Below are 12793 nucleotides of genomic sequence, written 5' to 3' on the forward strand. Positions count from 1 at the left end.
AGATCCGCTGACTAAGGGCTTACCTATAGAAGTTTTTCAAAATCTTATAACTTGTATGGGTATTATGAATTCGTTTGATGTCCTGGTTTAGTGGGAGTTTGAGAACCTTTTGTGTTGCACTTTCTCTTTAGGCTTTGTTTTCTTCTGTGAGTTATGTTCAGTTCAATTAGATGCGTCTATATCATTTGTATCCTCATAGAATTCAATGATTCTGTTGTGGTACGCTATGCATGTCACTTGTTTCCCCATAGAAATCAGTGATTTATGTTGTTATCTTACTTAACTGTGTTTGAAATAAAATTTCACATTTTATTCAGATTATGATACATCATATCACTTGTTTCCCCATAAGATCTAGTGATTTTGTGGAGTTTCATTTTCTAAATTTTGTTTGTGGCTTGTTTATACTACTTGCTTAATTAATGCAATCCAAGTGGGAGATTGTTTAAATATTTATTTATTTATGGATTAACATTAATTAATAAACTCAAACAGATTGGTCTTTATAATATTGTGTGGACCGTAATAGGTGGACTACACAAGTGAGCCCAATGGGTCGAGGCTCAACCCACAACCCAGTAACCATCAGTTATTTCTTATCTCTTAACTGACTGAGTCAGAGATAATAAAATATATAATTATTTAATTATTTAATTAGGCGATTACCGATCTGATCCTTATAAGTCGATCAGTCGATAACCGCAAACACACGACTCATTTTCTTTTGCTCCATTATCTCTGCACTCTCTGAAGACTCTGAGACAAGTGGGTTGTGCATTTGTCTACACTTGAGATAATCGAGCTTTCTCAAGCGCTCATAAATTCTTCAAGTACCCATATATTACTTTACTTGTTCATGCAAATTGAGATATACAAATACAATATTGCTTTCCTCTTCTTCTTATCAGTGCTGAGGGCATTTGGTACCACTGTGAGCCCTTCTACCAATCGTCGACGGTGATTAGAGGGAGCATGCGGCGGCTGACGGAGGAGTTGAGGAGGCAGGAGTACTGGTTCCAGACGTCGAACAGGGGATGACAGTGGCTTGTGAGAGAGAAGACGAAGACATTGATTTTTTGTTTTTTTTTTGGAAGGAGAACAATATCATTATCATTAAAAAAGGATGGTCTATATTGTTTAAAAAATGCGCAATTCAAGGCAAAAAGCAATGCGTTCTTCTTATAAAGCTGTTCGAAGAAGATATGTTACCTTTCAAAAGGGACTCTGGTTCGAATCAAAGAAGAAACTCTGATTTGCTTTATTCAATCAGTGCGATTCTTAGCTGGATCCGAAACTACTCTGCAAACTGGAATCTCAGGGAGCTGCCAATCTCCTTTGTTGGTTATCGGAAAAATTCCCTCAAGACGCTCGGCGTATGTGGTGATAATAGCTCTGCGGATACCCTGCTTCAGGACATATCTCTTTTGCTCTGTCATTTTCCTAAATGTTTCTTCTTTGCATGTGATGCCAACTTTTTCTTCAATTTTTATTTTTCACCAGGCACTGTTGTGTCCGTTTAACCTTTCTGTTTTCTTTTCTTTTTTTTTTTGTTTTACTCTTTTTTATCTTGGACGAAGACATTGATTTGGAAACAAAGAAAAAGAAAAGAAAAGGAGAGAAGAGAAGATGGAATTGACACCTGGCATGACTGTAGACTTCATCTTGCAAAATTAACTTATGCTTGCCATTTTTTACTATTAAAAAAAAATTACATTCATTAAGACAAGTTTATTGATATTTTTTTTATCCTTATTCATTTAACGTTGTTCGTATTTTTGAAGAAAAAATTTATTGATATTTTTGTCCTTTAACTCAATTTTTTTGTCACTGTGCTCATGGAGTTTTCAAAGTATTGCATGTGAAAGGGATAAGCACGGTTCCTCCAACCACTATGTGTTCTCTTAATTTTATATGAGAAAAGTAAAATATCTTTTTCTTTTTTTACCATTTCTTTATCTGTGCGTTTCATTCTTACTAGGAGCATGCTAATCATTTTTGTCTCATTCCAATTTTATCGAATGTCCCTGAAAGGATAGGAAAGTAAAATACCATTGGAAAAGGCAATATATATATATATATAGGTGTTACCTCTTCTAGTTCTCATTGGATTTCATTCCTTTCCTTCCATTGCATCGACAAAATCATAGTAAAATGTGATGACTTGTTCATTACCACGGCGAAGAGATAGGGTTGAAAGAGGTTCCACCGTTTTCAGATTGATTTAGTAGGATTTAAATTATTAATTTGTCGTCTTGGCTCAATTTCACAACAACGCAGTTGAACAAGGGTAGATATTCAATGATGAATGGCATTATTGATTAAATTTTGAGGCACTCCTATCTCTTTGAGCACTTAGATATTAAAACTCTAGTTTATTTTGAGTTTCTGATGTAAGCTTTCTCCAAATCAATCTTTTGTTCCATGAATTCTTTTGCACGTCTCAGTTAATTATCATAATAAGTTGCATGTTTGTCCCAAGCACAAAGCCCCCTTGAGAATATTTTTTTTATAAGGGGTTTTAACCTATTTCCTAGTTATTGAATCATTCAAAGATAGCAACATTTAAGATTTATTAGTTGGATAACTTATTATAGGAAAAATCGCATCTAACAACCACTGAAGAACATCTGTTGCAAGAAAAGACTAAATAATTCTGAATTTGCTTTTTAAAACTAAGGAACTTGAATGTAATTAAATTTTGTTTTGAAAAGACAAAACTACTTTTTAGATATTTTTTTTTTTAAAATACCATCCTCCACTATTGCCCATCATTATAGCTCCAATGTAGGTAACCATTCAATCTCTATGCTAGGTGATCAAGAGAAGTTTGAACCCACGATCCCTTTAAGTGGTTCATCAAAAGACTTTGTCACCATTAAACTATCAATGCTTCTCAATTATATATACTATACAAATTTATATATATTTTCAACTTAATTAGTTTCCACTTTTTAAATCATTGCTTATCAAAAGCTTAGGTGAATTTATTATTTTAATAAAATTTACTTGTCAATTTATGAAAGAAAATTGTTGAAGAAAGTTTAATATGCACAAGTTTTTTTATGAGATTAAATGTACTAATCAAAAGTTTAATCGAATTTGTCATTATTCTATTATCATAAAATTGTTACTTTACTAATGTTTATTTGCATATTAAACATTATTAAGAAGTTTTCCTCAAAAAATTGGCAACTTAAGTTTACTGAAATGATAAGTTAACATATAATTTTGATAAATAGTACACCTTAGGTTATAATTGTCATATTGCATATTGAATGTTAACAAGTTTCACTTAGTAAATTGATAAGTAAATATTACTAAACTGACAAGTTCAATTAACATTTTGACAAGTATAATTCAAATTATAAAGACAAATATTTAAACATGTTGAACTTGAAGTATGCGTAATATGTGTTTATATAAATAATTAAAAATTTTCTGTCACTGAGCTCTTGGAGTTTTCAGAGTGTTGCACGAGAGGGATAGGCACTGGTTCCTCCAACAACTACGTTTTCTCTTAATTTTATATATGAGAAAAGTAAAAAATCATTGTCCAAAGCAAGTGAGAGATATGTATATGCGTACCTTTTTCATTGGACTTCATTCCTTTCCTTCTACTGTATCCACAAAACCACCGTAAAACGTGATGACTTGTTCATTAATCATTGCTGCAGCAAAGAGATAGGGTTAAAGGAGTACATATTCAATGATGAAAGACGTTATTGATCATTTTGAGGCACTCTAATCTCTTCGAGCACTTTGATACTGAAACTCTTTAGTTTGTTCAAAGTTTCTGATGTTAGCTTTTTTTAAAATCAACCCTTAGTGTCTTGAGTTCTTCCCTCATTGACAATTATCATGATATATATAGTCCTACATGTTTTTCCCAAGCACGAAGAACCCTTGGGATAATTTTTTTATGAGGAGTTTTAACCTATTTATTAATGACTAAATCAATCAAGATATAAATTTAAAATTTATTAGTTGAATAACCGGTTATAATTAAATTAATATTTTATTTATATATATTAACATACATAATTAAAAATAAAATAATTCAAGGATAAGACATTTTATAATTTAGTATTCAAATTCAAAAAGTCAAATGACATGTGTAATCATAAAATTATAAATAATGGATAGAAATTATTTTTTTTAAATTCTCTAATAATTGTTATAATATCATTTATAAAAAATTAGTGTGAGAATTTTATTACTTTTAGAAAAAAACTTATATATTTAAGATACTTATATCCAATTAAATCAAGACATGTAAATCTTTTTATAAATTATTTTTTATAAAAAATTTTTATTATTAATTAAATTAATATATTAAGATTTATATGTTATGTTTTAATTTAATATAAATATATTAAATATATAAAGTGGAGTATTAAGCCTTGCCTTTAGTTTTATTATTTTTTTCTTGGTTCTTTTGTGATGTCATTGGGAACTTCTAAATAGGTGAATGTAGGGAAGCAAAAGCTGACACGCAAAGATAAAGAGTGGAGACATGGTCACATGGAATAGGGAGAGAAGCTTTTGAGAGAATTAAACATTAGGATGGATTATAGTTAAGTTTTTTAATTTTTTGATAAGTTAAAAATATTAATTTAAATAATTATAAATTTAAATTTTTTAATTATAAATAAATTATTTTAAATTTCAAAAAATATTATTATAATATTTATAAATTATTTTTAAAAAATTATTTAAAAATCTTACAGTTGATAATTTAATATTTTAGGATTTAATTGTTTTTCTTTACAAAAATTATCATGATGAAAACAGAAAAAAGAAAACAAAAGTTGGTGAAGATAATAGAGGGAAATAAAGTTTCTCTCTCTCTCTCTTCTATTGTCTAAATGTCTCATCAATGTGTCTCAATGTCTAAATAAAGTTTCTTCTTTTTTATCCTCCTTGTTTCACGTCCAATCAAAACCAATTTTTAGCTTTTGCCTTTTCGGTCGAATGAGCGATGATTTTGTTCTATGACTCTATCTTTTGAACCTTGAAATATGCAATTAACCAAAACATAAAAAAAAGTTTTGTAAGTATACGATATTACCCTTGTCCCAAAAAAGACCGGTTATAGTACCAATCTTTTAAAACACGGATCGACTTGAACAATAGAATTGATACCGTTCAACTATCGATATGATTGGTTAAACTATGAGAACGGCAACCCACCATTAACCTTTCCTATTTGTGCCAGTTTTTAAAACATTTTATAGTAGAAAAACATATGCAAGTATTTGGATTTGTCTGTTTCAGACATTCAATCCAGGTTCAGCAAATAATGGAAAAGAAAAACGTACTTTCTTAAAATTAAAAAATTTGTTAGATCGGATAACCACTTTCATTGTGTTACTCAAACACACAGGTGATTTCCTTTGTTCAAAATCACCTACTCCACTAATTAAACAACACTAATATCATCACTGAGAATATAAAAATGAAATAATGATAAAGCTGCATCGTCTAATTTTGATTTAGACAGAGTCTAGATTTGTGTTCATCGCCTCGTGATTTTGAACTGTTCAACGAACCTAATTTTCTAAGCAACACTGATGATCACTGTGTCCCGCCTAGAAACTACAGAAGAAGAAGTTCGACACAAGGGACAAGTAGGGTTTAACTTGAGCCATGAATCAACACAGTGAAGGTGATAAAGATGGCCACAATTAGGAAGCAATCTCAACTTATCAGTTTCTTTATAATCCATGAAGCAGATTGAACAACATGAAGAACAAGAAGAAGAAGCAGACGAAAAAGGATTGAAGAAACTGATCTTTTTCGCCTCGGAGTAAAAAAGCGGCCTCGAGTTTCTTTGTAAAGTGCTTTCATGATCAGTGCCGTCGACGACGCCATCGGAGCTGCTTTCTTCTCCGACGGCCAGAGAATTTGAGCAAAACCAGTACCTTCGAAGGCGATCACAAGCTAAAAGTAGGGTTAAGAGAAAGAAGATCACACCAAACACGAAAGAGAATCTCATCGTCAGATTCTGGTAGTAATACTATAGCTAGCTGAGGGAGTTGAAGGTGTTTATTATAATTGTTCAGTCTATGAACCGGACAAAGTGAGAATGATGAAGAAAAAGAAATTGGAAGCTCGATTGACTATAAGTTTATTTTAATATATAGAGAATGATTGACATGACGACGTCTGCATGTCGTTTTCAGTTTCGAATACTTTATAGTTTTTGTCGTTTTTGTTAATTTCTGGGTTTCGTTTTATTGGTTGGGTAAGGTTTTGAATAGAGACTCGTCGATTGGCATATAATCCTCTAGAAATATTACTGACCATGATATAAGATATTTTTTAAAAATTTTATTTAATTTTTTATAATTATTTTTTAATTATATTTTTACTTTATTAATTATTATTTTTTTTAAAAATGATGTATTGAAATTTTAATGAAAAAATAGCAATGAAGAACTAATGAAAGAAGTTTATATCATTTAAGAACTAGTTGTTATTAAAATTTGAATAAAAAAATTCGAACAAATTGTTGTTGATTTATAATAAATTATTATTAAAATCTGAATGAATACTTGTTAATAAAAGGTTAATCTAAATGAATAACTACCTATTCGAGTTTGATAATAAATAATCATTGATTGATATAACTTTTTTTCAATGGTCTTTAATTGATATTTTTTCAATTCTAATTATCATTATCAAGATACTTACATAAAATATTTAATAAAAATATAATTAAAAAGATGAATTTTTTAAAAAAATTAAAATTTTAACTAATATTTTTTTAAAAAGTATAAATTAATTATTAATGTCCAATATTTTGATCTGAGCGTTGTCACTGTTAATTTTTAAAGAAAAGAGCAGGACAGCAAACTGCATCTGAGTTTACGCGGATTCTGAATCATAGATCAATAATAGTACATCAATGATCCAACCCTGTGCATGCCAAGTTACACACGTGTGTGTGCGTGTGATTTTATAAATATTGACTTTATAAGGTTTTTTACATATCTCATGTAATATTTGATTTTATGATTATTATAAAGACTTTTTCCTTTAATTTAAATATTTTAAAAATATTGAATAAATGTTGAGTATTTATTCATGGTCGAAGAATGTGACATTGAATCCAAACATTAATTTTTTTGATAAAGAAAAAATCCAAACTATTTTTCAATAAAATATTCATTGAGTCGCTTTATAAGTCACTTTCAACATATTTCACTAGTACAACAAAAAAAATTTAAAACTCATTAAATCTATCTTAAAATTTAATAAGTTTTCAACTTTGCCCCTATTAAATATACATATTTCAATAATATAGTTTCTCTCTCCAACATTCAATGGAGGGTAAAAGAGAAAATTTGTGATAAAAATTTAATGACATGATTTATAAATAAGACTAAAAAAATTCTTCTTTCTTTGCCCTATAAATAGGACTGGAGGGAGTATGTCTTGAATGAGGTGAATTAAATTTTATTAGTGAAGAAAGTTGATTACCAAATAATTCTTTTGATAAGAATTTAACCCATAACTCACAACATCATATATTCAAATCCCACTATTGATAGAAGGACCTTGTTGGTCGATGACCTGTGAATATTTCTGTAAGAGCTCATTAATCTTAGAGACATACTCTATCTTTGGTGAATACTCGAGATTCAACTCACGTAAAATATATTTTTATAAAAAGGGTCAATAAATTTGTTTTTATTTAAAAATTTACAAAAATTTTAATAAATTTCTTACTTTTTATTGGGACAACTTTGGCCCAATATTAATTAGCTTGGCAGTTGGCACTGCCCAATATGGATAGCATACTATTTGAACATTACAAACAAAAAGATATGCATTTAGGTTTTGTTACATGAATGGTAAAGGTTTGTCAAAATCAATTGCGGAAGTTACTAAAATCAAATCAAGAATGATACGAAAGTAAGCTTTCAAAAGAATGGCTTCATAGTGACAAATTGTTGTCGACAAAAGTTGGTTCAGGTAGTAAAAAATTGAATTACAACCCACAAGGTGTGGGAATAAATCCCACTGCTAATGTAAAAACATTGTTAGTGGATGATTTAATTGCAAGTATCTCTTTAAGTGTTCTTTAAATTTAAAGGCATATTTTGGCCCTGCTGAGCTCTCAAGATCTAACTCATCTAAACTTTTTTCATAAAAAAATATTGCCAAATTGTTAAGTAAACTTTTTTCCATAAAGTATGTTATTTTCTAGGAGTTATTGTTAGTCTAAATGTAAGATATTTTTGTAGTTTGAAAAAAAAAATCTCTTCTTTTCTACCGCTATATTAGTTAATGTGGGTTGAGTAATTATGCATAGAAAATTATAAGGACAAAACTAAAAAAATAAGCTAATTTTTTATTATATTTTTAAAAAATATTTTTTTCTTAGTGTGCGTGATACAGGTTGAAAGTATTCTACTTCAACATTGCGGTTTAAATTTCTGTTTTTTTTCTTTAAAAAAAATTGTGGATTAAGTAGATAAAGCATATAATAATCCAAAGGCTAAGAAAAAGAGGACAACAAAATAAAATAATAGACGCGTTAAAAAATTAACCAAAAGGACTGAAGAAAAAGACACAATAGCAGTTTGGTAACTAGCTAGCTCGTTTCCTTTATTTTCTTCGAGTTCGCGCGCTCGTGTTCATATTTTGGAACTCAGTGATCATTGGCTTGCATTTATCACAATCTTTTAATTTGAATGAAAAAAAACTCATATGAACTGTTGTTAATTTATAATAATTTATTATTAAAATTTAAATAAATACTTATTAATAAAAGACTAACATGAATTAATAACTATTCATTTAAGTTTTGACAATAAATAATCATTGACTGATATAAATTTTCTCCAATGGTCCTTAATTGATATTCTTCCAATTTTAATTATCATTATCAAGATAGTTATATAAGATATTTAATGAGAGTATAATTGAAAAGATGCAATTTTTAAAAAAAAAAATTAAAATTTCAACTAATATTTTTTAAAAATTATAAATTAATTATTAATGTCCTATATTTTGATCTCAAAGAGCGTTGTCACTGTTAATTTTTAAAGAAAAGAGCAGGACAACAAACTGCATCAGAGTTTACGCGCGGATTCTGAATTATAGATCAATAACAGAACATCAATGATCCAACCCTGTGCCAAGTTACATGCGTGTGTGTGTGTGTGATTTTTCAAATATTGACTTTATAAGGTTTTTTTATATATCTCACCGAATATTTGATTTTATGATATTATATAGACTTTTTCCTATAATTTGAATATTTTAAAAATATTGAATAAATGTTGAGTATTAATATTGACCGTCGAAGAATGTGACTATCAATCCAAACATTAATTTTTTTGGCAAAGATAAAATCCAAACTGTTTTTCAACAAAATATGTCTAGAATGAGGTGAATTATGTTTTTATTAGTGAAGAAAGATTATTACCAAATAATTCTTTTGATAAGGATTTAACTCATAACTTACAAAATCATGTATTCAAATCTCATTATCAATGTAAAGAACCTTGTTGGTCGATGACCTGTAAATATTTTTGTAAGTGCTCTTTGATCTTGGAGACATACTGTGGCTTTGATAAATACTCAAAATCCAACTCACCTAAACTATATTTTTAAAGAAGGGGTCAATAAAATTTGATTTTATTTAAAAATTTATAAAATTTTTAATAAATATCTCACTTTTTATTGGGGCAAGTTTGGCCCAATATTAACTAACTTGACAGTTGGCACTGCCCAATATGGATAGCATACTATTTCAACATTACAAACAAAAAGATATGAATTTAGGTTTTGTTACATGAATGGTAAAGGTATGTCAAAATCAATTGCGGAAGTTACTAAAATCAAATCAAGAATGATACGAAAATAAGCTTTCAAAAGAATGGCTTCATAGTATCAAAATGTTGTCAATAAAAGTTGGTCCCGTAAGTAAAAAATTGGATTATAACCCATAAGGTGTGGGAATAAATCTCGTTATCAATGTGAAGATATCGTTGGTGGATGATTTAATTGCAAGTATCTCTTTAGGTGCTCTTTAAATTTAAAGGCATGTCCTGACTCTGATGAGCTCCCCAAATCCAACTCACCTAAACTGTTTAAAAAAAAAAATATTGCCAAATTGTTAAGTAAACTTTTTTCTATAAAGTAAGTCATTTTCTAGGCGTTATTGTTAGTCTAAAATGTAAGATATTTTGTAGTTTTAAAAAAATAATCTTTTCTATCTACCCCTATATTAGTTAATGTGGGCTGAGTAATTATGCATAGAAAATTATAAGGACAAAACTTTAAAAAAAGCTAATTTTTTATTATATTTTTAAAGAATATTTTTTTCTTAGTATGTGTGATACAGGTTGAAAGTATTCTACGTCAACATTGCGGACTAAAACATTGTGGATTAAGTGGATAAAGCATATAATAATCCAAAGGCTAAGAAAAAGAGGAGAACAACAAAATAAAATAATAGACGCATTAAAAAATTAACGAAAAGGACTGAAGAAAAAGACACAAAAGCAGTTTGGTAACTAGCCAGCTCGTTTCCTTTATTTTCTTCGAGTTCACACGCTCGTGTTCATATTTGGGAACTCAGTGATCATTGGCTTGCATTTATCACAATCTTTTAATTTCTTTAGTCGGTGGGTCTTATTGTCTTCATTTGAGTCTAATAGGTCAACACTTAAATAGAAAACGTCAATGAGTAATATAATTATTTTTAAATAAACCACTTGTTCACTTTAATTTATTAAAGTTTAATTTAAGACTGGCTCGAAAATTGCTTGTTGGCGTATCTATAGATAATATTTATTTTATTTTGAAAAAATTTCTCCTCGTCATTCTTTTTCAAGTGGGGAACTTTAAAAGATCAGTTTTTTTAAAAAAATTTGAAACAATATTAGGAAGTCTTTTATTTTTACTCTTTCGTTGTATTGTATCATACATACTATACAAAAGAAAAATGAGTTGTATTGTATTAGGAAGTCTTTTATTTTTACTCTTTCATTGTATTGTATCATACATACTATAAAAAGAAAAAATAAGTTTAGGTGAAATTAATTTTTCCTTTGTTATCTCATTACCAGACTTTACTAGCTTTAATTTTTATTCAAACATACCTTAATAGATTTTTTTTTATTCTTATGATTATATATAAAATTATATCTTGCAAGCGTATAGTAGGAAACTAGAATATTAATTTATGTATTAATTTAACAAACTTTCTTAAAATAACTCCGTGGTAAAAGTGTATAATCCTCAGATCTTATGAAAGATTTTAGTTTGATCTTTTAATTTTATAAAACATTTTTTCAGTTCATTGAGCTTAATAATGTTAATTTCAAATAATGATGGGATTTATTTTTTATTCTCCCAAATATCTTTGTAGATCTTATCCTAGAAAATATCTATGTTTATGGTTTAATTGGTTATTCAATTTTGATACTAACTCCTCCTCGTTGTCTGTTTCAAGTTGGGCAGCAAATATGTGGGGCTATCTTTGCAAGCCCAAGTGGTATTCACATAGTTCAATACAATACCATCTGGATGGGGGGAAAAAAAAGAATTGTCCTCTTATACTTAAATTATTGTAAATCTAGACTGTTAAATTGAATTTGATAATTTAAGTTTAATAATTTTTACAGGTACAAATTTAATTTAAATGATTTAGATTTATAATAAAAAAGTAATATTGAGAAAAAGTAGAGAGAAACCCATCAATGAAAAAATAGACTGCAAGACATTTTAACTGAGGTTGTAATCCCAACATTAGACATGAAACTAGTCTGACCGACTACTTTCTCAAGCTTGAAGGTATATAATATTCATATGCTTCTCCATCATAATTCATTCTTGAGTTATTGATATTCCCTGGCATTTTGTAGAATGTCAAGAATAATTAATATAATTTTCCTTTAAATTTTACCTTTAACCCAGCCCTTTCCCATAAAAAATATAAACACATGCAACCATGCACACCATTAATCATGTCAATGTTGAGTTTGAACCTAGCACGTCTTCCAAGAGAGAAAGGTGATATTGCCGCTAGGACAACTGATTGTTAACTAATAAGTAATATATTTATCCTAAATGCCCCTAAAAATTAACGACTCGGATTAGGTATATTAAGACATTCAACTATAATTAAATACTCCCTTCATTCGTATATATAAAATGTTATAATTTTAATCAAATTCTGCTTATCAATAAAATTTTTTTATTTAATCGAAACTCAAAAGCATATAAAACTACAACAATTTTCTAATTTTGCTTCTAATAATGTCAAAATTAATATCATAGTATTAATATCATGCTTTCTAAAAAAAAAAAAGGCAATTAATAATCCAAAGAGTATCTTATACTCCCTTCATCTCAATTTATAAGATAATTTTTTTATAAAATTATGCATACTAATAAATCTTATTAAAGACATCTTACAATATTATTTTTTCAAAAGATAAATATAAATTTTTAAAAATACCCTTCAATTAATTACCTTAGAGAAATAATATAATAAGAAGGGAAGGGTAATATTGAAAAGTATATTTAATTAAACCTTATCATTATTAAATTTTCTTATATTTTGAAACAAAAATCACTTTCAAAATTGTCTTATAAATTAGGACGAAAAACTAATACTTTAGGTTTATCAAATATCTTATATTTGGAATACTTCTTCCTATGCAATTTATATGTTATTCTCTAGAAACCTTACATGATCCTATTTATAAATTATTTTTCAAAATTAAATCTATGTAGCAATTAATATTTTTATAAATAATGTCCTCCATATTAA

The 12793-nt window shown here is 28.2% G+C and overlaps 1 protein-coding gene across 1 annotated transcript; it reads right to left on the reverse strand.

Moving 5' to 3' along the window:
• Positions 1 to 5476: 5476 nt before the first annotated feature.
• On the reverse strand, positions 5477 to 6002 carry LOC129287966 (RING-H2 finger protein ATL70-like). Its single transcript, XM_054924265.1, has one exon. The coding sequence runs from the start codon at positions 5993 to 5995 to the stop codon at positions 5558 to 5560; it is 438 nt and encodes a 145-aa protein (XP_054780240.1). The 5' UTR covers positions 5996 to 6002; the 3' UTR covers positions 5477 to 5557.
• Between the last annotated feature and the right edge of the window lie 6791 nt (positions 6003 to 12793).

The sequence above is a fragment of the Prosopis cineraria genome, unplaced genomic scaffold, assembly GCF_029017545.1.
Source record: "Prosopis cineraria cultivar Desert tree isolate PC_DT_omini unplaced genomic scaffold, ASM2901754v1 PC12, whole genome shotgun sequence".
NCBI lineage: Eukaryota > Viridiplantae > Streptophyta > Magnoliopsida > Fabales > Fabaceae > Prosopis > Prosopis cineraria.